Raw genomic sequence first — 26626 nt, forward strand, 5'->3', positions numbered from 1 at the left:
CAATGAATTATGCTTAAATAAATTTAATAATTCAGGCTTTGAACGCGTGAACAAATCAATTGACACACAATCAAAGACCTCATTAAGAAAATTAAATAAAAAAAAAAAAGACCAAAGAAATCATACGATAGTTTAGATAATACTCCACTAAATCGAAACATTTTTTTTTTCTTATCATGCATGTGTTTTATAGTATTTTTCTATTTACCTATTTCATTATTTAGATTAAATAAATATACACTATATTTATTTTAAATAAATAAATTAACAAAACATAATTATATGCTGCATGAAAAAAAAAAAAAAATTTGAATATTTAATACAAGTAATAAGATAGCAATTAATTTAAGAAACAAAAAAAAAAATAATAAAGAAAGCATGATTTTATAATCGACCATGCATGATATTGTGTGATATCATGTAAAAATTCACGTGTCAATAAAATGCTGATAGCCAAATGTTATTATAAATATAATATTAAAAAAAAATATATATAATCAAGTAGTGGAATATTTTAGTCATCATCATCATCATCTTAAAAATTCAAAAGTCCAAAATCATCAAAATAATAAAATACGTATGAAGGGGAATTGAAATTTCACAATATAAAAAGAGAAAAATTCATAATTTAATTTAAAAAATATGCATCGACAAAGTAAATAATAAAATTAAAATAAAAAAAAAAAAATAATAATAGTCAGCATCTTTGGAGCTGGAGTTCGAGGGTACACATACAAATTATTATTTTTTTTTTTTTCTCTCTATTTGTATTTTAGATGCGCATGCGTTGTGTTAGAAAAAAAAAAACAAAAAATGTATATTTGATTGGTCGAGGGCACATGGTGTGATGTCAGACGACGGCTATCGTCCAATTCAATAATAACGAGTGAGTACAACAACGTAGATATATTGTACATATAGCTGATGGATGGATAGTTGTATGAATAGCTAGATCATACACAACACACCGCTCTTCACAGTCACACAGTGCACATCACAAGAGCTTCGAAGCTACAAACAACACCAACAGAATCAAAAAGAATCAAAAAGAATCAAGGAAGAAGCCTGTAAAGTGTCAGTTTATTCATTGCGACGCGTTCATTTTTTTTCCTTATAATTATTTTAAAAAATTTTACGCACAATTCATCATTTATTTAGTTTAAATTTATATTTTAATAATAACAAGTATTTTTTTTTATTATTAACAATATTGTTTAAAAGTTTAAGATATTTTTTTTATACCGGCGTTTAAACAAAAAAAAAACGACGCGATTAAAATTATCTATTTTTTTATTATAATTAAGGTGAGTTTATTTATTACATTATTCATAATTTTCTAATTTTTATTTATTATTATTAATTTAACAATTCATGGTTATTTATTTAATTGTTAATAATATTGTAATTATATTTATTGAGTAATATGTAGAAAAAGTTAAGTAATATATATGACACGTGGTGATGGCGCAGGAGTCGGTTAATAATCTTTTTTTTTTTCTAATCTTATGACGTCATCAAAGCGTCCGGAAAGCATCGCGTGATATTCCTCCCCTTCTGTTCTATATAGAAATTTAACCACCCTACCCCCTCTCATATGGGACCCCTATTACTCTGAGATAATTAAATTTTACTCACTATAATTTCAATATAATAAAATATATAAATTACAAGTCAATTAAATAATTAATCTCTATTTTAAATATTTAAAAAAATCCATCATTTAAATAAACATCATTTAAATACACTCAATTCAGTGATTTAATTTAATTTAATTCAATTTGACTTTATAATTTTTTATTTATGTAAATTACCATTGAAAGTTTAATATTTATTAGGCAATTTGCTTCTTTTTGTTTCTTTTTTTTTTCAATAATTATCATTGTTGTTACTGGGGTTTCAATTAATACCAATTATTTTAGTCAACTTAATAACAACAACAACAATTGCTATTTACCTATATGATATTTTTATTTACTGCGCAGTCTAGCTTGAAATATATTTGTCAAAAAAAAATAATAATTAAATATTCATTATTCATCAGCAAGTAATAAATAATATGTTATATTTTGGAGGTATGTTTGATAAATCGTGATGTAGATATACCATTTATATTAGCAATTTATTGTGCAATAATTATTTACAACATCCCTGACCTAGCATAATAATATAACATTGATTTATCAAGTTTTTGTTGATTTTATCTTGATGATTATTTATTTTTTGTCTCATCAATGCTTGTCATATTTTCTTATCTTTTGTAAATATTTATATACATAATAATAATGTATTTTTTTTCTTTTTATTTTTTCTAGCCTATTGTCCACAAGGCTTATAATAATAATAACAACAACAATAACAACAACTAAATATAAATTTGATTGAAAAAATAAAACAACATTATTATTAATAATAATAATAATAAAAAAAAAATGCCAGCACGCTTTGAAGGTGTTAGTAATCCAACAGCTATGGATTCATCAAATGGTAATGGTGATTGTTCATCACGAAATAAATCATCATCATCATCAGATGATGACATTGTCATCAGTGGTTTTTCTGGTAGATTACCTGAATCATCAAGTATTGATGAATTTAAACGTAATTTATTTGAAGGTGTTGATATGGTTACTGATGATGAAAGAAGATGGCCAAATGGTTTACATGGTTTACCATCAAGAACTGGTAAAATAAAAGATTTATCATCATTTGATGCTGTATTTTTTGGTGTACATGCTAAACAAGCAACAGTTATGGATCCACAATTACGTATATTATTAGAATTAACACATGAAGCAATAATTGATGCTGGTATTAATCCAAATGATATACGTGGTACAAATACTGGTGTATTTATTGGTGTATCTGATTCTGAATCAGATGAATTTTGGACAGCTGATCCAGATATGGTTAATGGTTATGGTTTAACTGGTTGTTGTCGTGCAATGTTTCCAAATAGAATATCATATACATTTGATTTTAAAGGACCAAGTTTTGCACTTGATACAGCATGTTCATCATCATTATATGCAATGCATCAAGCAATATTATCAATGCGTAATGGTGAATGTGATGCAGCAATTGTTGGTGGTGTTAATCTTGTACTTAAACCAACATCATCATTACAATTTCATCGTTTAAGTATGTTATCACCTGATGGTTCATGTAAAGCATTTGATGCATCTGGTAATGGTTATGTACGTTCTGAAGCAGCTGTTGTTATATATTTACAAAAAACACGTGATGCACGTCGTATTTATGCAACTGTTGTTAATTCAAAAACAAATGTTGATGGTAATAAATCAGAGGGTATAACATTTCCATCTGGTGCAATGCAAAATAAATTAATGCGTCAAGTTTATGATGAAGCTGGTGTTGATCCATGTGATGTATGTTATGTTGAAGCACATGGTACTGGTACTAAAGTTGGTGATCCACAAGAAGTTAATTCAATTGCTGATTTATTTTGTCAAAAAAAACGTAAAACACCATTATTAATTGGTTCAATTAAATCAAATATGGGACATTCAGAACCAGCATCTGGTTTATGTTCAATTGCTAAAATGTTAATTGCCATGGAAGCTGGTGTTATACCAGCAAATTTACATTTTAATAAACCAAATCCAGATATACCAGCATTAAATGATGGACGTATTATTGTTGTTGATAAAGCAAGACCATGGAATGGTGGTTTAATTGCAATTAATTCATTTGGTTTTGGTGGTGCAAATGCACATGTTATATTACGTAGTAATCCAAAACCAAAATTATTACCATCAATTAATAATGATATACCAAAAATTGTTGCTGTATCAGGACGTACAAATGATTCAATTAATATGTTTTTAGATAAAATACAAGAATATGAAAAAGATGATGAATTTATATCACTTGTACATAAATTACATAATAATAATATTGTTGGACATAATTATCGTGGTTTTCAAATATTAGGTACAAATAAATATCGTGAAATTGATGAATATAGACCACCAGTACAAACAGCAACATCAACATCAGATAAAAGACCAATATGGTATGTATTTTCTGGTATGGGAAGTCAATGGGCTGGTATGGGTAGACAACTTATGCCAATAAAACAATTTGAAAAAAGTTTAAAATTATGTGCTGCAGCACTTGAACCACTTGGTATTGATTTAATGGATTTAATATTAAATGGTACAAATTCAAGTTTTGAAAGTGTTCTTAATAGTTTTGTATCAATTGCTGCAATACAAGTTGCAATTGTTGATGTATTAACAATGATTGGTATTAAACCAGATGGTATTGTTGGTCATTCAGTTGGTGAACTTGGTTGTGCATATGCTGATGATACATTTACACCAGAACAAACTGTTTTAGCAGCATATTGGCGTGGTAAAAGTATACAAGAAGCAAATTTACCACCAGGTGCTATGGCTGCTGTTGGTTTAACATGGCAACAAGCTATTGATAGATGTCCTAAAGATATATCACCAGCATGTCATAATTCAAATGATTCAGTAACAGTATCTGGACCAGTTGATTCAATTAATAAATTTGTTGATGAATTAAAAAAAGAAGAAATATTTGCTAAAGTTGTTAATAGTTCTGGTGTTGCATTTCATAGTAAATATATATCATCTGCTGGACCAAAACTACGTGATGTACTTGATAAATTAATTAAAAATCCAAAACAAAGATCATCAAAATGGATATCATCATCAATACCAGAAAGTTCATGGTCAACACCATTAGCTAAATTATCATCACCAGCATATCATGTTAATAATTTATTATCACCAGTATTATTTCAAGAAGCAATTAAACATATACCAGATAATGCAATTGTCATTGAAATAGCACCACATTGTTTATTACAAGCAATTCTAAAAAGATCATTACCAAAAACATGTACAAATATTGGTTTACATAAACGTGATCATGCTAATAATTTAGAATTTTTATTAATGAATTTGGGTAAATTATATAATGCTGGTGGACAACCAGATTTTACAAAATTATATCAAACAATTAATTATCCAGTTGGACGTGGTACACCAATGATTAATTCAATGATTGGTTGGGATCATTCAATTGAATGGGCTGTTGCTGATTTTTCTGGTAAAAGTGGTGGTTCTGGTGAAACAATTATTGAAATTGATTTATCAAAAGATGAGCATTCATATATATCTGGACATACTATTGATGGTAGAATATTATTTCCAGCAACTGGTTATTTAACACTTGTATGGAAAACATTTGCTAAATTACATAATACTGATTATGAAAAATTACCAATAACATTTGAAAATGTACAATTTCATCGTGCAACAATAATGCCAAAAGAAGGACCAGTTAGATTTTTAATAAATATATTTGATGGTACTGGTGATTTTGAAATATGTGAAGGTGGCTCACCAGCAGTTACTGGTAAAATATTTAAATCTGATGATCCAACAAAAGATCAATTAAATAATTTACCAATACCATCAGCTAATAATACTAATGATGTTGATGGTGAATTATTAAATCTTAATAAAACTGATATTTATAAAGATTTACGTTTACGTGGTTATGATTATGGTGGTATATTTCAAGGTATTAAAACATCAAATAATCATGGTAATACTGGTGAATTAGTATGGAATAATGATTGGATATCATTTATGGATACAATGTTACAATATAGTATACTTGGTGGTAATTCACGTGATCTTTATTTACCAGTACGTATACAATATGCTGCTATTAATCCAATTGGTCATTATGAAATGCTTAAAAATAATGAAATTGAAATTGAAAATGCAAATGATGTTGCTGAAGTTGATGCTAAACCAAGTGAAAAAACATTAAATGTTTATTCTTATAAAAATATTAATCTTGTTAAATGTGGTGGTGTTGAAATACGTGGTATGAAAGCATCACTTGCATCAAGAAGACAACAAACTCAATCAAGTCCAAAACATGAAAAATATGTATTTATACCATATGAAAATAATCAAATACTTGTTGAAGATCCAACAAAATCAAGATTACATGCATTAACAGTTATGCTACAAACAGTTATTGAAAATTTAAATGTATTAAAAATAAAAGGTGTTGAAGATGCTGGTGAAAGAAGTGCTGAATCATTATTATCACCAATAATAATGGATATTCTATTATCTGAACCAGGTATGAGTGCTGATGTACAAGTTGCAACAACAACACCAGAAACATATTCAACATTTTTAGATCAATGGAATGTTAAAATTGTTAGTGGTGGTAAAGATGCATCAAAAACAACAATTGGACAAGATTTACATATTGTTATTGGTGCTGATGTATTAAGTAATGGTAATAAAACAGCATTAACAAATCTTGAAGCATCAATAAAACATGGTGGTTTTATAATACTTGAAGAAACTGGTAATATACAAAAATCATTATTACATAAAACTGAACTTGTTATTGTTGGTATGCAAATATGTACTGGTAAAACATATGTATTAATTAAAAAAATACAAGAAAAAATTGAACCAATAATAATACAAATAAGTGAAAAAAATTTTTCATGGCTTGAAGGTGTTAAATCAGCATTAAAAAAATCAGCTGAAGATGAAAATATTAAAATATTGCTAGTATCACAAGGTGAAGAATTACTTGGTATTGTTGGTTTAATGACATGTATTAGACGTGAAAATGGTGGTAATAATACACAATATATATTTATACAAGATAAAAATGCACCAAAATTCACCCTGACAAATGAATTTTATTCAAAACAAATTGATAAACAATTAATGGCAAATGTATTGAAAGGTAATCAATGGGGTAGTTATCGTCATTTACGTTTAGATCAACAAACAGATGCATCATCATTACAAGTTGAACATGCATATATTAATGCATTAACACGTGGTGATTTAAGTAGTTTAAGATGGATTGAAGGTCCATTGAGTTATTATCATCCAGAAAAATATCCACAAAGTGAATTATGTAGTGTTTATTATGCACCATTAAATTTCCGTGATATTATGTTGGCAACTGGTAAACTATCACCAGATGCATTACCCGGTGATTTAGCTGGACAAGATTGTATTCTTGGTCTTGAATTTTCTGGACGTAATTCAATTGGTAAACGTGTTATGGGAATTGTTGCTGCACGTGGTTTAGCAACAACATTATTAGCTGATCCAAAATTCATGTGGCAAATACCAGATAAATGGAGTATGGAAGAAGCAGCAACAATACCAGTATGTTATTCAACATCATATTATGCACTTGTTGTTAGAGGTAAAATGCGTAAAGGTGAAACTGTATTAATTCATGCTGGTACTGGTGGTGTTGGACAAGCATCAATATCAATTGCATTACATGCTGGTTGTAAAGTATTTACAACTGTTGGTTCAACTGAAAAACGTGAATTATTAAAAAAATTATATCCACAATTAACTGATGATAATATTGGTAATTCACGTGATACTAGTTTTGAACAGTTAATATTAAATCAAACACAAGGACGTGGTGTTGATATTGTATTAAATTCACTTGCTGGTAATATGTTACAAGCAAGTATAAGATGTCTTGCTAATAATGGTAGATTTTTAGAAATTGGTAAATTTGATTTAAGTAATAATACAGCACTTGGTATGTCTGTATTTTTAAAAAATACTAGTTTTCATGGTATATTATTAGATGCATTATTTGATAATGATTGTCCAGAAAAAACTGAAATAGTACGTCTTGTTGATGAGGGTATTAAAACTGGTGCTGTTAAACCATTACCATTAACAGTATTTACTGAACAACAAATTGAACATGGTTTTCGTTATATGGCATCTGGTAAACATATGGGTAAAATATTATTAAAAATACGTGATGAAGAAACAACAACATCAACATCACGTTTTGTTGATACTATTAAACCAGCATTAAAAACAGTTGCAGCAATACCAAGAACATATATGAATCCAGATAAATCATATGTACTTGTTGGTGGTCTTGGTGGTTTTGGTCTTGAACTTGCACACTGGATGATAACACGTGGTGCAAAATATATTGTATTAACATCAAGATCTGGTGTACGTAATGGTTATCAATCATTGTGTATACGTCGTTGGCGTGAAATGGGTATAAATATTGTTGTATCAAAATGTGATGCAACAACAATTGATGGAGCTGAAAAATTAATAAATATATCAAATAAATTAGCACCAATTGGTGGTATATTTAATTTAGCTGCTGTATTACGTGATAATTTAATTGAAAATTTAAATGAAGCTGATTTTAAAATATCATCATTACCAAAAATTGATGCAACAAAAAATTTAGATATATTATCAAGAAAATATTGTCCATCACTTGATTATTTTGTTGTATTTTCATCTGTATCATGTGGTCGTGGTAATCAAGGACAAACAAATTATGGTTTATCAAATTCAGCAATGGAAAGAATTGTTGAACAAAGACAATCAATGGGTTTACCTGGTTTAGCAATACAATGGGGTGCTATTGGTGATGTTGGTCTTATTGTTGATACAATGGGTGGTAATTCTGATACTGAAGTTGGTGGTACATTACCACAAAGAATGAATAGTTGTTTAGCAACAATGGATGTATTTTTACAACAACCACATCCAGTATTAGCAAGTATGGTATTGGCTGATATTAATAAATCAAATGATAATACTGGTAATCAAGTATCATTACTTGATGCTGTTGGTAATATTCTGGGTATTAAAGATGTTAAAACAGTTAATCCAGCAAATAGTTTAGCTGATTTAGGTATGGATTCATTAATGGGTACTGAAATTAAACAAACATTAGAAAGAAATTATGATCTTGTTTTATCAGCACAAGAAATTCGTGTATTGACATTTGAAAAATTAGCAGCATTATCTGGTGGTGGTGGTGGTGCTAGTGAAGCAACTGATAATAAAGACAATACTAATGACAACAACACTACAACAAATAATAATAATAATACAAATAATGATGATAAAACAATTCCAACAACACCAACATCACCAGATCATTCAGTTGATAATAGTTTATTATTCCAATGTACTGGAAATGAAATATTACCTAAAAATTCAATAATAAGATTAGAATCAAAAAGTAATACTGGTGAACCAGTATTTTTTGTTTCTGCAATTGAAGGAATGGTATCAAGTTTAGTTAATATTGCACTTGAATTAAAAAGACCAGTTTATGGTTTACAATGTATTAAAGGTGCACCTCTAGATTCATTAAATGATTTAGCTGAATTTTATATTAAAGAAATTAAAAAAATACAAAAAAAAGGACCATATACATTAATGGGTTATTCATTTGGTGCTTGTGTTGCATTTGAAATGGGTTTACAATTGGAAAATAATAATGAAAAAGTTATACTTAATTTACTTGATGGTTCACCAGATTTTGTTGTATTACATACTAAATCAATTGGTAAACAAACTGGTAAAAATGTACATGCTGATGGTTGTAGAAAAGCATTGTCATTCTTTGTACGTCAAATAAATAGTAGTGTTAATTTCATAAATGTTTATACAACATTAAGAGACATTGAAAATCATGATGATATGTTAAATAAAATGGTTGAATTAATTGGTACAACATCATTCAATAGTGAAGATTTAAAAATTGCTGGTATGTTGTTTTATAAAAAAATATTTTCATCAGTTGCATATAAACCATCTGGTAAATATAAGGGACCAGTTACACTTCTTAAAGCAACTGATACATTTATGTCATTCAACAAAGATTATGGACTTGGCGAGGTAATTTAAATTTATTTTATTTTATTAATAATACTACAAGCAACAACAACAACAATAACAATTATTAATTTTTTTTTCTTCTTTTTCCTTTGCAGCATTGCGAACAAGACGTAAGAATTGAAGAATTATTGGGTAACCACAGAACAATAACTGCTGGTGGTAATGCAAAACAAATTGCTGAGATTTTCTTTGCGTGAGAATTACTAAAAAACATTGAAAAAAAAAAACATAAAAAAAAAAAAAGACGACGACAAAAGAAACACTGAAAAGTTTATCTTTTATCTCATAAAATATATATAATAAAAAATGCACATATTACTATTATTATTATTATTAATTTGACTCTCTTATTTTATATATAAATAAATAATAATAATAATATTAAATATTGGTATTTGAACAAATAATTAGTATGACATCATCAAGTCATTCCATTGATTAATAATTAAAAGAAACAAACAAAAAAAATAATAAACTCATTTATACAAAAATATTTTTTACATACTTATATACAAGTTAATATTATATTCATCATAATTTATATATTGTTTAGATATTTTTTTTAAAAATGCGCGATGAAATTCAATTGTTGATAATGCAGTCTTTAAATAATTTTACTCAGTGGACAGGGTGGTTTTATTTTTAAGCTGTATATGATACATGACACACACATATTTATAAATAATAATTACTTGTGTGTTTACATTAATAATTATTAAGTTATATAAAATTAAAAATAATCAATAATTCAGAATGATAGTAACACTCAACAAAATGTAAAATAATAATAATTAAGATGTTATATTTTTTTAAAACGTGTCATTGAAAAGAAGGGTAGTTTTTTTGTTTTTTATTTTATACAACATACACGTCTTTTTTTTTTTTTCAATGATAAGAAGTAGATAATTAAGTAACTCTCAGATGAAAAAAATAATTGAGCATTTAACAAAGAGTCTCATAAGATTATGATGCAAAAAAAAACAAAATACAATTATAAGACTTAGTGTTTATTTTGGTTGTCAATGATTTTTATTATCATCATTTATAATAGATGTAAAAACAAACAAATGTAAAAATAATAATAAAATAGATATAGTCTTCTTTGAATATTAGTTTGTTAATTATTTTTACCTAAATAATAATTATGTTTTATTTTGTTTATGGTCTTGTAAAAATATATATACATCTTGTTCTATTTTTTAGACAATTACAACATGAAAATTAAACAAAGATTAAATTAGAATTTTTCTTATCTAAATTTCGAAATAATAATATATTTTTGAAGGTAAAAATATATAGGTCAAGTAGCATTGTAATGATAATTTATAGAACGTTATCACTACTAGTTTTTGGTGATAAAATATACATTACATTTCACAACAAGTAAATACACGAAAAAAATGATATCAAATTAAAGATATGACAAATCTAGATTATCTAGATTTATTTGTACTATTACTTAATGTTTGTTATTTTATTGTTTGGTTGGCCTGTTATTTAGTAGAATAATTTGTATATAAAGCAGAGTTGAAATACAACAATCTGCATTCAGTTATTGTTGGTGTTGTGTATCAAGTGGCCATCTACTTGCTTTAAAATTTTAATATGAATAATTTTATTATTTTAATATTATTCAGTGTGTCTGCAATCACTATAGCATTTGTAAGTCATAATATCATTAAATATAATATTATATTATTAATACATTGAATCATACTAATTTATTATAATTTTATTTTACAGCCAAATACAGAAAATGAAGAAAATAATTTAAATTATCAAACACGTAATTTAGATTGGTGTCAAAAATTTTGTACACTTCATAAAAATTATCATCATGATAATAAAGTATCAATTTCTTTGATGAAAATAAAATGCAAACTATGTAATAAATACTATCATTTAACAACATCACTTGCACCAAATTTAATGGTTCAAACAAGTACTGCTACTGCTGCTGCTACTGCTGCTTCTACTACCACCACGACGACCACATTAGCTACAACAAAATCAATTGCTACAATTAAACCAGTTATTGAAAATACAAAATCTACAATACAACAAACCACAGTCACTTCAACTACACCAATTGCTCCAAGTTCAACCACTCTATCTACTACTACTACCACCACTGCTGCTTCTACTACTTCTACTTCTACTGTTGCTACTACTTCTACTTCTACTGCGGCTACTACTTCTGCTACAGCTACTTTTGCTACTACTACTATTTCTGCTGCATTAAAAAATAACATTCAAATGTATTTAAATAAAGCTCAAAGAGCTCTAGACTCCATAATGGATTATACAATGTCAGTGGAAAGAATGAAAAACAAGATTATTATGAGAAAAAATGATATGCTTCAACTTGAAGAAGAAATAAAGATGACTGACGGTACATCGTTAGCTGATATGAAATACGAAGGAGAGGCATTGAAAGATAATATTGTAGATCAATCAGATCAAGCAGAAACTGCTAAGCAATATGTTTCCAGTAGCAAAAATTTAATGAAAAACTATTTAGAATCTGCAAAAAGAGAAGCAGCAAAAGTTAACTTAGATATATCAGCAAAAATTCAAAAACAAATGGATAATTTGGATAAAGCTTTGAAGAAATTTGATAATGAATATAAAATTATCAAAGATGAAGAAATGGAGGCTATTGCTATTTATAATAAGATTGATAAATTAATGAATTAGAATATACATATGTGTATTATTATTTTTAGTAAGCACTTTATTCATTCAATTATATTATTATACAATTTATATATTACAAGTTGGTAATTGAATAGAAGCATTTACTGTTTTATTTTGTCAATTTAGTTTTAATTTTTGCTTTTTTATATTTGAATAATTTACAAATTAAATTATGTACTAATTGTGGGAGGTAAACTATAAATAAAATGAAATACCTCTTTGCTCATTCTACATACCTGTTAAAAAATTAATTATTATTAATAAATAATAATTAAAAATATTTTCTTAAAATTTATAGGAATTATTATTTAGGAAGTTTTGTATTAGGATAACAGAATGGACAAAGAGGTATTTAACGTTTTAAAAAGCTTATTGTTTTTTAATATAAATAAAATTTATTTATTACATTGAAAGAAAGGAATACAAATCGTATAAGATCGACTGAAAAAGAAAATTACATTTTTTTTTTTTTTATATAATAATAATTCTTGAACATGTGTTTGATATAATATATGTCTTCTTTTTCAAGTATATAATAATTTTAAAAATAATATAATTTTAAAAAATATATCAATGTCGACATTCGAAATTTTCAATAAAAGATAAAAATTATATATAAAATACTGCAAAGACTTTTTTGTCAAAAAATAAATTGAAATACTTGTTGGTTTTTTAACAGAGACACATCATAAATATTTGCTACCCATATGAATACTTCATCAATTGTGTAGGTATATGTAATTAATTTATATGATAATATTGACTGTCTTATTATTTGATAACTTTTACTAATTTTTCATTTTATAGATTAGACAATCTACCGTTGATTATATTCTAAACAATTTATATTTTTATGTACATAATTGACTAACGATATATTTTCATCTATTTTTATTTAATAATTTAAGCTATTATTTATTTATTTATTTATTAAAATAAATAAATAAATTTACAATGCAATTAAAATTGATTTGCAATTTGTCCAACGTTCAATAAGTTTTTGTCTCTGATTAATATGTTGATCAGAAAGTGGTTTACCAACAGAAATTTGTCCACTTTTTAATTTACGTGGATCTAAATTAGCTCCAAATGTTTGTACACCTTTGGCAAATTTTGAAAATGGAGAAAGAATTTCTTTGGTTGTATTTGCAACAGATTGAGGACTAGCAAGACTATTTGAGTTAAATTTAATAGCAGATTCACTATGTGAAGTTGTCATATTATTAACAATTAAATCATGCTGTGAACAACTTCTTTTTTTTTGTCCACATTCATCAACTTTTATTGAATTATTACCATCAACTTCACTTGATGAATGACTTATATTTTTAATGAGATTTAATGTTGATGGTGGTGATTTAATTCTTTCTTTTTTTTTATCATCATCATCAGCAGCAGCAGCATCAACAGCATCACCATCAACATCAGTAAATGTAACATCTTGAATTGTTATTTCTGGTGTTGTTTTTCTTTCAAGCTGACCTTGTGTTGATGATGATGTTGTTGAAATAAAATTTAATCCATCAATTGCAACTTCTACATGTTGAATTATTTTATCTGGATTTTTTTCAATTTCACCAGAGTATTCTAGAGGACAAAAACTACTGTCAATACTGTCATTATCATCTTCGTCATCTTCATCATTTTGTTGTTTTGATATTTCAGTATTTCCCATTGTAAATTTTGGTTTTTGACATTTATCTTTTTTTGATCCACCAAAAGTACTGCTTAGTTTATTTAATTTACTAAATTGTTCAAGTGCTTTTGAACCTTGATAAAAAATAAATAATTAATACCTATTCAAAATTTTTAAGTGTAAACATGTTAAGCAAAAAATAAATAAATTACCTGCACTTTTTAATGCCAACAATTGTGTTTCTGAAAGATTTCTTGTTAATTGAGGAAATGATGAAACATCCAATAGCCCAGTTGAGCCTTTTTCTTTGACTACTTTACTTGTTCTTTTATCCAATGGTACATTAATTGACATTGGTATTTTAGTCATACCAGATATTTCAATAGCAACTGTAAATGCTTCACAAATTGCTTTCATTGATTCAATTGTTTCTTCATCATTTTTAATAACAACAGCCATATTATTAAAAAATCTTAAATTTGTACTTCTAAACATATGAAAATATCCATATTCATTTGAAATTTTATAATTAATTCTTATACAATGATGTTGTTTATTTTTAAATAATGCAAAATTATTTTCTGGTTGTCCAAATTCAATCATAACAAGATCATGTAATAGTACTTTTTGATAATTTGTAACTTTATCAATTTGATCATCATAATCAGCTACATAATAACTATCTTTTGTTAATATTAATATTGTATCCATTTCAGTTTCATTTGGATCACCAGTTACTGGATCAGCATCAATTAAACCCCAACTTCCAAGTATAACATCTGGATCTGGTATTAATAATTTTTTACAATCTTCAATAAGTAATTTAACATGAAATGCTGTTGCTGAATTATCTTCTTCTTCTGTTTTTTCATGAAATATATCTTCATTTATTGAATGACCAAGCATTAAATCAATACTAGCTTGACGATAAACATCTTTAAAACGATTTAAATAATACCTAAACAAAAAAAAAAAAACAAAAAAAAAATGTACGTATAACGTTTATTAATTATCAATTTGATTGTAATTAATTGTTGGGATTTTATTGATAAATCTATTAAACACAAATTTATTTAAATTATAAATTAATTTAAATAATATAAATTCTGGATATGTTGAGAGTTGAATATTATGTGTATTAAATGGTCTTATTGGTATTAAATCACGACAACAATTGTCAATTGTCGTGATATAATTTGACCAGTTATTGTTGTTATTATTATAATCAATTGGATAACCAAGTGTCATGTCAATTGCTGCTTGACGAATATCATCCAAAAAATGTTGCTGATAATATCTATACGAGTAAAAGGATCATTGTGTCTAGGAATAATAGTAATTAGCAATACTAAAATTAAAATTTAATTATTAACATAATTACCTATTTGCTGAATTAACACCATCTTTCATTAAACCACTAAATTTTCTTTCTCCAGTTCTTGTATAATCACCCTTGAAATGAAAAATAAATATTAATTATTAACAATTAAGTTTTTTAGTAATTTCTTTATCAAAATAAATAATTACTTTAAGTGCATTTGTTCCAGCATATTGTTTACTTATAATATCACCATTATTTGCCCAAAGTAGCTGAAATGTTTGACGAATATCAGTTGGTAGTGTTCCATCAGGTGGAATAAGGCCTAGCTTTGAAAATTGCATTTCCATAACTGTTTTACCAAGAGCTGTTTGTACGACATTTGTTCTATCCAAACAATCAATACAATTTATTCTAAATACACTTTTTTGTGTACATATTGGTCCTTGATTATCATACCAACAATAACCCATTTCACCAAGTACACCAGCAAGTGCATTAACAAGAATTTGAAGATTTTCAAAATGCATACCACGACTGTAAAAATAATAATTATAAATTATCAATAATAATTATTTTAATAGCAATGACAATTAACTTACCAATATTCATGAAAATCAAATGTTGTATATGTAATATTTGGATTATTATAATTAATAACATGATTATTATATGCATCCCAAATAATTTTTTCTTTTCCACTTTGTTCAACTAAATTAATAATACAAATTGGACCATAACATGATAATTCTTCTTGAAAATGTTTTTCAAATGCAATTTGAGTTTCTGCTTCATCTTGATATTAAAAATAATAAATAAATAAAATACAAATTTTATATTGTTTTATTTTATTTTATTTTATTTACCTTTATCAATACGAGGTGGTGGTTTATATTTATATCCAGGCTGTGACCAATATACTGGTACACTACCACGTACTTGTACAAATGACACCTGATGATCATGATACCATACCAATTGTTCAGTCTCAACATAATTTGCACATTTACCATCATCATCAACACCTCTTCTTTTGTATCTTTTAAATTAAAGACATGTAAAATTAATTTATCTATAATTTAATGTCATTAATTGTATTATTATTTACCTTGTACCAGCACGAAATCTACTTCTTCTTGATATTATTGCAAGATTAAATGTCTCATAAATTGCTTGACCATCAAAACCAACTTCTACTTTGCATTTTTCAATTTGTATGTAGCCTTGAATTATTGGTAATATCCAATGATTTGCAGCCTCATTCTATAATAACAATAACAACAATGACATTATTGATTATAGCTTGAGAATAAATACGTACATAATTTCAATACTTACATTTAAATTTATGATGTCTTTTAACATGTGTTTATTCCAAAAAAATCTATCATCAACAATTTTCCAAATTGGCTTATCATCAATTGAATCATCATTAATTTTCATGTTTTTTAATCTTTGTAATGAATTTGTAATATCACCAGTTTGACAAAAAAAAAATGAATCAGTTTCACCAAATATTTTCGTCAATTCATCAATAATTCTTTTTTCAAATTTTTCTCTATCTTTTAAATTATTATTTGAACGTTTAATAACTGTTGATTTAACTTGTGATGTTGCTATTGCAGCAGCATGTTGTGTTGTATTTTTAATAGTATTTGTCATGCTTTTAAAATTACCCCAAGTTTTAGCAAGACCTGTTTTTTGTTGTGTTTCAAATAAACCACCACCACCACCAATTAATGATGATGATGTTGATGTTAATTTTGATATATCACCATGTTTTTTACATGGTGTTAAATTTAAATCATTATTATCAGCTCCAATATTTAAAAATCCAACTGATTTAATTTTATAAATAATTTTATTACCATGTAATTCTCCAATATTTGTTACTTCTTTAATCAACATTATTCGTGGTTCCATAAATGATGACTGTTCAATTTTTCCAATAATACCATAAAATATACCAAGACATTCTAAATTACTTGCTGATGCCCATTCCCAATCTAAAACAACACAAAAAAATTATTATTAAATTATAAAATTTATCATTAAAAAAAAATCATAATAACTTGCCTGATTTTGCTGATAATTCACCAGTTATTCTGTCACACCAAAGATTATGTCTTTCTTGAACAAATATAAAATGTGTGTCACTTCGAAATAATTCCATATTAAATATGAATAATACAATTTGACAGATTTTAAAGTTTTAATATATATTATCTTCAAAAGAAACAAATAGTATATAAAATATAATCGTTGTCAATAAAAATAGTACATGTAATATTTAATGATTATAAGCTTTCGTTGAATATTTATTATGACTCATATAAATTGAAGGATATTATTAATATTTTTTTTTATTATCCTCCCACAACAAGAACAACTGACTTTATTTATTTATTTATTTTGACGTTTGGGAGGGCTTTCCTCTCATTTCAAATGAGTTTGCGCACTTTCATCATCACTCCTCTCTCTCTCTGTGTACTTTTATGTAAAATATAACCTATAAAATCTACATGTAATTGCTGATCTTGCTGATGTCCAGCTGATGCAATACAAATAAAAAATTAGTTTATCTGTCTTGTAATTGTTAATTAATTAAATAATTAAAAAAATGTCGAAAAAAGATTTAAAACAAGAAGTATTACAAGCACTTGTAATTGCTGATGATTTTAAAAATAATTTAACACCATTGGATACAATTTATCCAAGTATATTAACACCAGTTGTTAATATAAATTTATTTGATTATCTTATTAAAACACTTGAACAATGTGGTGTACAAGAAGTATTTTTATATTGCAGTAATTATATTGATGATTTAAAAAATTATATAACAAATAAAAATTATAAAAATATAATTGTATCATTGGTATTGTCAGAGGGTTGTAGATCATTTGGTGATGCATTAAGAGATATTGATGCAAAAGGTATAATACGTGGTGATTTTATATTAATAAGAGGTGATGCATTTATAAATGCTAATTTATCATTACACATGGATTTACATAAAGCTAAACGTGAAAAAGATAAAGGTAATGCAATGACATTAATACTAAGAAATATTGGATCAACAAATCAATCATTATTAAAAAATGAATCATGTATTGTTGTTGCAAATAAACAAAATAAACGTATTTTATTTTATCAAAAACCTGATTTGCATGAAAAAAAAATTAAATTTGAATTGGAATGGTTTTTGGAGCATGAAGAAATTGTTATTAATACTGGATACATTGATACTCATGTTTACATGTGTTCATCAGCTGTGTTACCATTATTTGCTGATAATTTTGATTTTCAAACAATGGAAGATTTTATAAAAGGTGTATTAATGAATGAAGAAATACTTGATTCACGAATTTATTGGCAATCATTAAAATCAGATGAATATGCATTACCAATAACATCTTGGTCAGCTTATCATATATTAAGTCATGATATATTACAAAGACAAGCTTATCCATTAACACCAGATGTATTACCACCACTTCAAGGTATAACTTGTAATACACGTAATATTTATAAACATCCAACATGTGTATTAGCAAGAGGTTGTATACTTGAAAATCAAACAATTATTGGTAAAAAAAGTATTCTTGGTAAAAATACAAAAATAATACGTTCAGTTATTGGTGAAAATTGTATTATTGGTGATAATGTTAAAATTGAAAATTCATATATATTTAATAACATTAAAATATCAAATAATTGTATTATTAAAAATTCAGTTTTATTAAATAATTGTATTGTTGAAACTAATGGTAAATTAGATGCTTGTATATTATCAAATGATGTTACTATTTTAAATCCAGATTCATCATATGATTATACAATATTTCAATATAATTATCAACAAAAAATTATACAATCTAAAAAAATGTATGAAAAAAATACAAGTGATGATGATGATAATGATGATGACAATGACAATGACAATAGTAATAAAAATTTTGTATATTTTAAAAAGAAATTAATTGATGTTGGTGTTGTTGGTGATGATGAAGATGATAACAATGATGAACCAACAACTGATGATAATGATGAAGAGAATTATGATAATGATTATGAAGATGATGATGAAGATGATGATTCAAGACTAAATTCACCAGTACCAGATGATACTGATGTATTTTTATCAGAAGTTATTGATAGTTTATTACGTGGCTATCAGGATAAATTAAATTGTGATAATTTAATATTAGAAATTAATTCATCAAGATATGCTTACAATGTATCAGTTCGTGAGGTGTCATACAATGTTGTTAAGGCAATATTAATGTTACCATTTCATTATTTGAATGATAATAAAACACAAATTAATAATGTCAACTATCAAAAAGTTCTAATGGTAATGATTAATTATTTTCATGCAATATTACTCAACTACATTAAAAGTGATGATGCCCAGGATGATTGTTTAAAGGCATTTGAAGAAGTTGCTGCTTCGACAAATGAGCTATTAACTATAACAAGAAATATATTACATATTTTTTATGATAAAGATATACTCAGTGAAGATAAAATTATTGATTGGTATAAACTTGATGCAAATACTGATGAAAATGATCAAGATATTCATCAAAAAATACGTTTAGCTGCTCAACCTTTTATTACATGGCTTCAAGAAGCTGAAGAAGACTCCTCTTCTGAATCTGATGATGATTAAAAGTAAATATTTATCCTATTATTATTATTATTAATAAATGTATTTTAAATATTGAGATAAAATATTTGTTAATAATAAATAAGAATTTTCCATATTTTAATTTTATTGATTGTTTTTTATTCCTGAATCATTTAGCTTGTAACGAGTTGATTAATTGTTACTTTATTTGATTCAAATATATTATTATAATATTCAACAAACTCGAACGACTCAACAGACATAAAGTTTAATTTTTAAATATTAAGATTGATTGTTATCATTTTTTTTTTTTTTCAATTGAAACAAAGACAAGGTGGCACAATTATGATTGTGCGATTTTTTTTTTTTTTCTTTGATTATAATTATTTTTTTAGATTAAAAGTATCTTTGGCTCATTAAGTTATTTCTCTTTTAGATTTTAGACACTTAGGATTATGTTTTTTTTTTTTCATTAATATTTGACTCTTAGGAAGGTTTGTTTTTGTTTTTTTTTTAAATATAATATAATGTATAATTCATGATGATCAATTTGTTTTGTAGAGTGTGATATCCTCGGTCAACTCGTGACTTGCTTGATGACGATGATCAGGAAATTTAATAGCATCAATCCACTGATGTAATCTTGCTCCTTTGCTGTTGCAGCTTAACACAAGTCCACCTGTTAATTTAAAAAGAAAATTAATTACACAATAATGCCAATTATTTTTCAGTAACTATTATTAATATTACCAAGATAATCATTGCTTTTTCCAAAATCTTTATCCCAAAGTGTTATGACCAATGCATACTCTGTTAATTCTGTTAATCTTGTATCGAAATAAAAATCTTCATTCCATTCGGGATTTAATGTTTTCCATTTGACAGAGCTTGTATGTGTAATACCACTCATTTTTGGTATTTTTTTTGGTGATAATTTTTTTTTTGGACTTGTTGAATTTGGCATTAATGATGTTGATGATAATTTTTTAGTATTTATAATATCACGTGTTAAACAAAGTTTGACAAATGGATCAGACAATCCATTGCTGTCCATTGGAAGTAAATTATTTGCACGTTGTATGTTTACTAATAGTGCACGTCGACGTGTGTTGTATGTCAGACTCAATTGAATTTTTCCTCGACCGTTGCTCATGTCCTCTCCCCATATTAGCTTGTCCTGATTGTTCAAATCCTGATGTTCCTCCAGTATAACGTTGTAATATTTCGTTTGACAAGGCTGTAGTTCTCGCAAGGGAAATTTGACTTCTCCTAGACAATCCCGGCCTCCCACATCGTCCAATACTATTAATACGTGCAATGCTTTGTTTGTCTTCAACTATAAATATAAATTAAATATAAATAATTATAAATATAATGATAAAAATATATATTATATATTACGTCGTTCTCGATGATTTCGTAAAAGTTGAGCTGCTCGTTGTATTCTGGATCTCGTGTCTTGTATACTGTCTTTGTTCTCTGACATTTTCGTATTGTTTTCTTGTCCTCCTCGTCTATTGGTAACACATTCAGTTTGCAATATGAATCCGTGTGTCCCTGTATGTCCGTTGCACGTAGACCCTTTGCACGTTCCACTTTGCACTGAAGACAATGATACAGTGGTTCGTATCGTAGTGTTATCTCTAGATTTCCGTAATTCTTTTGTTCGTTCTTCTCCATTCCTAAACGATGATAAACAATTAATTAATCATCATCATCATCTTCAAAAAGACATATTATTAATATTATTAAAAATTACCTGATGGATTTTCCATTCGTTGTTGATAATGACGTTGTGGACTTTGATCTTGGTCTCGTTGATAATACATGTTTTCCATCTCGTTGTTGTTGTTGATGTTGCTGATGCTGGTGCTGCTGCTGCTGTTGATACTGGAGCGTTGAATCACTAAAGTATATTACAAAAACAACGAAATACGAAGCCTAATGTTTAAAAAATAATAATAAATATTATTTATCATACCTTTGTCTTCTTGATTTTCTTGTTCCATTATTATTATCTATCATATTATTTATTTCTTCTTTTTTTTCTTGTATTGAGCTTTTTCTTTCACCACTAATAATTTTATTATTATTGTTATTATAACTATTATTACTATTATTATTACTTGTCATAAGAATTATTTTTCCATTATTATTGTTATTATTATTATCATTATTATTATTATTGTTATTATTGTTATTGATAGATTCACAACTACCACCAATTATTGATGGAAATGGTATATAAAATATTGATGATTGTGATGTTGATGTTGATGGCGGTGGTGGTGGTGGAGGTGATGACGATGATGATGATGATTGTGATTCTTTTTGATCACGTAAACGACTTGATGAACGTGATCTTGGTACTGGTGATAAAGATGATGATGGTGATGGTGATGTTGGTGATGTTGAAAATGCTGATGATGTATTTGGTACCATTAATTGATTTTGTGGTGATAAAAGTATATTTTGTTGTTGTTGATTATTATCAGGAACATTTAAATTTAAAAATGATCCTTTTCTTGATGATTTATCTGTATCAACATCTGAATCATTATTATTTTGTTTATTTTGATCTAATGATGATGATGATGGATCTAAAGATTTGCTGTAGAATAAAAATGATCTTGTTCTAGTTGGACGACGTGATAAATCTTCATCTGATGATGAATCAAGTTCAGATGGTTCCAATGAACGTGATCCACCAGCAAGAGTCCAGTGACTTCCTCTTGATCCACCTCTTGGCTATTATATTCATAAACAAACAACAAAATAAATTTTATTATTAAATTATCAATTTTTATCAATGTCAATGTCAATAATATTCATTATCAATTATAATCATATCGGAAATTTAATACTAACAGTGTTAAATATATAATATATATATTTATCTCGATAAAATACAAGACGAGTTATATATTTATTTTCTGTGGTAATGTGGTGATAATACGAGTGACCTGTATTTTAAATTTAATTGATTCAGCCCGTATTACTTTTTATTTAATTAAAATTAATAATAAAATATTGATTGACAATAATTAAACTAGTGATAAATAAATAAATAAAAATTAAATTATACCTTTTTTTCGGGTAAAACATATTTTGGTAGACTTTTGAAGAACCAAGCACCACTTTTTTTCCACATTTCTCGTGTCTCTGTGCAAATACGACAAAGAAATATTTTAGCTGGTGGTGTTGTTGGTTGTTGTTGTTGTTGCTTAACATTATCTGTTAAATTTGTTGTTGATCCAATTGTTATTGTCGTTGTTTGTTGTTGTTGTTGTGGTTGTTGTTGTCCAGTATTTGTTGCTGCTGATGGTGATGTTGATAATGTATTTGTATTAATATTTGTTGATGATGTTGATGTTGTTGTTTCAATACCACATTTTTGACAAACATAATTACGACAATCACGACATAATCCTGGACCAGCACCTAGTACTGAAAATTTTTCACCACATAATGCACAACAACATACACATTTGTTGCCACGAATACAACGACTTGCACAATTTCTACCACTTGCTCTTGTTGATGTTACAACTGTTACATTTTTTTTCATATTTTCTAAACGATCAACAAGTTTTCCAACGCGTTCTTGTTCTGATAAATCCAAAGCATCTGCTTTTTTTATTACCTTAAATATAATTTAATTAAATTAAAGCGTAATATATTTCAAATATATTTGTTAATTTATTTACCTCGATTATTCTTTCGCGTTCTTCTTCGGTAAGTGGTTGATTGTTTTTTGTAGATGATAAATTTCCGGGACATGATGCTGTTGAATAACGTGAATAATCAAAACTACGTGAATCTAATGATGCACTTTTAACTGACCATCCAGTTTTTAATCTAAATAATATAATAAATTTAATATTATATATTCAAAATTTAAAAATATATAAAATATATATATTACTTTGCTCTCAAAGCTAATTGACGATCATTCGGGCAAACCCATTTAGCACTTTTGGTTCTTGCTGAGCCCGATGAAGAATTCAAATAATAATTATCCATATTCAAAATAATAATATCCTTTTGTTGTTATTATTATTAATCATTTCCATCTTTTCCTCAGCTGGAAAAAATAAAATCAAGTATTTTTTTAAATTTATTTTTCCTTTTTTCAATTAGTTTTAATTTTCATGTAATAAATTTATCAATAGGATACAATTGGCCCCCAGCTAGCTATTTGACAAAATCAAATAATTCACTTAATCAAGTGTATACATATAAAATTGATGATAAATTTTTAATTTATTTATAAAAAATTAAATTAAAAAAAATATAATATCAATTTTTATCATCATCATTTTCATATAATAATTTTCTATTTTTATTGGTAAAACTTATGATGATATTATAATGAAACAATGAGAGTTTTGAAATTCGGTCATTCGGAAACATGATAAATGAGAATGTTGTGTGATGCATATTAAATGGAACATCCCAAGCATTGTTAAAACTTGCTATTGTAAAAAGAAAAAAATAAATATAAATAATTAAGGAAACAAAAGTGAAAGAGAAAAAAAAAAAAAAATACAAAAAATAGATTTCATTTGTGCGCGTGACAGTGAATGTAGAATTTTCCCTGGATGACCTAATTGAGCTCTGTCTGTCCTGGTCTGTCCCCAACCAACCAGCCAACAAAATACATTCCCCTTGAGAGAAAAAAAAAAAAAATACAGGATAAAATAGGGAAAGCCAAAGGAAAGCTGATAAAATACGTCAACAGATAAAGATAGCGATATGATATTGCGAGTCTGCGTGTGGTGCATGACCATGGCCCCATGGCCCTATAGCCCCATAACATAACAACGTAAATTTTACTTGTGTGTTATGTATATATGTACACGATGATATCCCCAAGCAAGCAAACTCAAGGTCAACCTTGAACGACCGGGGTCGCTCGATTTTTTTTTTTTTTTTTCTCTTATCATCATCATCACCATCGCCACCACCACCATGGTGTTAAATTTTTTTTTAGGGTTGCTTTGATGACTGAGTGCGTGTGTATTTATTTTATTTATATATCCAATCACGTATTTTTCCCTTGTTTTTTTTTCCTTCCGGTTATTATTAAATTTACCGGTAAACAATATTAAATAACACGCATGTTTATAAATCAAATGAAATAATAAATAATAATGTATAAATAAAAGGTTTTTTGTTGCAAGCCTAGATGCATTTGTTGCAATAAGATAAAAAATCTGCTTTATCAATATCTGCTTTATATATAAAAATAAACCCTGAAGAATAAAAAAAGACAGAAAATTATTGACGTATCGAGGAAATGTATTTGATGATAATGATGATGATGATGAACGCACATCACTTGATGTTGTCAGTATATACAATATTTATAGACAATAGATTGCTGTTAATGATTTTTTTTCTTTGTTTTATTTTCTCATCATTGGTCTAGGCTAATAAAGCTGAAGAAAGTATATATTTAATTAAATGAAAAAATAAATGAAAATATGATACGTGTACCTAGAGTAGATGGGTGGGTGGTTGGGTGGGTGCAATGAGATTGATGTTAAACAACTGTGGACCTTGATAAATATATATATACGTGTGTTATCTGCAACAGGATATACTCAACAGGCTTTCAGCCAGCTGTCACAATTTTCCAATACACAATATAGTTTAATTTTTAATTTTAAATATTTAAAATAATAAAAAATAAAAAATATGTAAATTATTTATTTATTTAATTTAAAACAATTCAAGGACAAATTACATTGACATAATTTAATATGACCTTAAAAATTTTGTTGATAAAAAATCAATTTAAACAAAAAAGCAGCTAAAAATTATTAAATTATATTAAAATATTAATTATTAATTAATTAGTACATTAAATTTGTATGATATATTTTTTGGATATTTCAACAAGTTAACACATGCTAAAATTCGTTGATATAATTCGTAATGATTGAATTTAAAATTACCAAGTAAACTGTTAGTTAAATTTTTTATTGTGTAGTTGAATATGTACTGACCGATCGACAGGTGGCCGTATGTAACAAACTAACAAACTAACTAACATAAGTTGGCTAACTAAATGCACACACTAGCTGGCACAACCCCTTGTTTCTCCTCTTTTACTTTTTGCAATTGTATTGGTTGTATTACTGCTTGTGCTTATATTATATACACTATATCTTTGTACATAGTTGACACGCGTCAAATAAGTCTATACCTACATCCACCCAACCACCCACAATATAACAATAATTTTATATGTGTGTGTGATCAAAATTACATGGTATATCCTTCTTTTTTTTTTGTGTTTTCTCCCCACCTACAGGTGTGCAGAATCCTGTATGGCTGTATCACCACCATCATCACCACCACCCCTTAATTTTCTTCCATCACCATCATACGCACCCTCTCCTGCAAGTCCAGGTCAGACCTTGACCGCTATTCATCATCATCATCATCATCATCTCCCGTGTGTTTTTCTATACACAATGGTGATGACTACGAAATTCATGGATTTAAATATTCAAAATTTTCCCAGACAAACATGGCGTCAGCCAATCAAAATCCTCGAAATAATTAAATGCGCACGCACATATTTACAGAATATA

At 26.8% G+C, this 26626-nt stretch overlaps 5 protein-coding genes across 7 annotated transcripts; 3 read left to right on the top strand and 2 right to left on the bottom strand.

Moving 5' to 3' along the window:
- Positions 1-843: 843 nt before the first annotated feature.
- On the top strand, positions 844-11168 carry LOC122854259 (fatty acid synthase). The gene is made up of 2 exons (XM_044154741.1): positions 844-9740; positions 9836-11168. The coding sequence occupies exons 1-2, from the start codon at positions 2430-2432 to the stop codon at positions 9935-9937; spliced, it is 7413 nt and encodes a 2470-aa protein (XP_044010676.1). The 5' UTR covers positions 844-2429; the 3' UTR covers positions 9938-11168.
- A 143-nt stretch (positions 11169-11311) lies between these two features.
- On the top strand, positions 11312-12437 carry LOC122853683 (cell wall integrity and stress response component 3-like). Its single transcript, XM_044154099.1, has 2 exons — positions 11312-11402; positions 11484-12437. The coding sequence occupies exons 1-2, from the start codon at positions 11346-11348 to the stop codon at positions 12435-12437; spliced, it is 1011 nt and encodes a 336-aa protein (XP_044010034.1). The 5' UTR covers positions 11312-11345.
- A 372-nt stretch (positions 12438-12809) lies between these two features.
- Positions 12810-17805, bottom strand: LOC122854260 (phosphatidylinositide phosphatase SAC2). The gene is made up of 9 exons (XM_044154743.1): positions 17468-17805; positions 16730-17397; positions 16500-16654; positions 16258-16430; positions 15994-16186; positions 15601-15928; positions 15455-15525; positions 14286-15031; positions 12810-14207 (listed from the first exon to the last, which is right to left on the bottom strand). Exons 1-9 carry the CDS (start codon positions 17562-17564, stop codon positions 13387-13389), a joined length of 3252 nt encoding a protein of 1083 aa, XP_044010678.1. The 5' UTR covers positions 17565-17805; the 3' UTR covers positions 12810-13386.
- Positions 17806-17897: 92 nt separating this feature from the next.
- Positions 17898-22332, top strand: LOC122854262 (translation initiation factor eIF-2B subunit epsilon). 2 transcript variants are annotated; one of them, XM_044154747.1, is made up of 2 exons: positions 17898-20068; positions 22232-22332. In XM_044154747.1, the coding sequence occupies exon 1, from the start codon at positions 18012-18014 to the stop codon at positions 20064-20066; it is 2055 nt and encodes a 684-aa protein (XP_044010682.1). In that variant the 5' UTR covers positions 17898-18011; the 3' UTR covers positions 20067-20068; positions 22232-22332. The 2 variants fall into 2 exon arrangements, with proteins under 2 accessions (XP_044010682.1, XP_044010681.1); XM_044154746.1 differs by lacking the exon at positions 22232-22332 and adding an exon at positions 20586-20704.
- On the bottom strand, positions 20379-26602 carry LOC122854261 (ras guanine nucleotide exchange factor P-like). Of its 2 annotated transcripts, XM_044154744.1 has the most exons (9): positions 26424-26580; positions 23950-24108; positions 23732-23882; positions 23110-23667; positions 22006-22772; positions 21784-21914; positions 21426-21706; positions 20775-21360; positions 20379-20703 (listed from the first exon to the last, which is right to left on the bottom strand). In XM_044154744.1, the coding sequence occupies exons 2-9, from the start codon at positions 24045-24047 to the stop codon at positions 20570-20572; spliced, it is 2706 nt and encodes a 901-aa protein (XP_044010679.1). In that variant the 5' UTR covers positions 24048-24108; positions 26424-26580; the 3' UTR covers positions 20379-20569. The 2 variants fall into 2 exon arrangements, with proteins under 2 accessions (XP_044010679.1, XP_044010680.1); XM_044154745.1 differs by lacking the exon at positions 20379-20703 and having other exon boundaries at positions 20907-21360; positions 21784-21930; positions 26424-26602.
- Positions 26603-26626: the final 24 nt, after the last annotated feature.

This window comes from Aphidius gifuensis, linkage group LG4 (genome assembly GCF_014905175.1).
Source record: "Aphidius gifuensis isolate YNYX2018 linkage group LG4, ASM1490517v1, whole genome shotgun sequence".
In the NCBI taxonomy this organism is placed as follows: Eukaryota; Metazoa; Arthropoda; class Insecta; order Hymenoptera; family Braconidae; genus Aphidius; species Aphidius gifuensis.

Excerpts from the sequence above, each read along its gene's own strand:
- LOC122854262 (XM_044154747.1), top strand. The coding sequence starts at position 18,012 with ATGTCGAAAAAAGATTTAAAACAAGAAGTATTACAAGCACTTGTAATT.
- LOC122853683 (XM_044154099.1), top strand. The coding sequence starts at position 11,346 with ATGAATAATTTTATTATTTTAATATTATTCAGTGTGTCTGCAATCACT. Across the intron at positions 11,403-11,483 it reads CTGCAATCACTATAGCATTT|CCAAATACAGAAAATGAAGA; the intron begins GTAAGTCATAAT and ends TTTATTTTACAG.
- LOC122854259 (XM_044154741.1), top strand. The coding sequence starts at position 2,430 with ATGCCAGCACGCTTTGAAGGTGTTAGTAATCCAACAGCTATGGATTCA. Across the intron at positions 9,741-9,835 it reads AAGATTATGGACTTGGCGAG|CATTGCGAACAAGACGTAAG; the intron begins GTAATTTAAATT and ends TTTCCTTTGCAG.
- LOC122854261 (XM_044154744.1), bottom strand. The coding sequence starts at position 24,047 with ATGGATAATTATTATTTGAATTCTTCATCGGGCTCAGCAAGAACCAAA. Across the intron at positions 23,883-23,949 it reads CAATTAGCTTTGAGAGCAAA|ATTAAAAACTGGATGGTCAG; the intron begins GTAATATATATA and ends TATATTATTTAG. Across the intron at positions 23,668-23,731 it reads AACGCGAAAGAATAATCGAG|GTAATAAAAAAAGCAGATGC; the intron begins GTAAATAAATTA and ends ATTATATTTAAG.
- LOC122854260 (XM_044154743.1), bottom strand. The coding sequence starts at position 17,564 with ATGGAATTATTTCGAAGTGACACACATTTTATATTTGTTCAAGAAAGA. Across the intron at positions 16,187-16,257 it reads ACCACCTCGTATTGATAAAG|ATGAAGCAGAAACTCAAATT; the intron begins GTAAATAAAATA and ends TTTAATATCAAG. Across the intron at positions 15,526-15,600 it reads CTGGAACAAATGCACTTAAA|GGTGATTATACAAGAACTGG; the intron begins GTAATTATTTAT and ends TTTCATTTCAAG.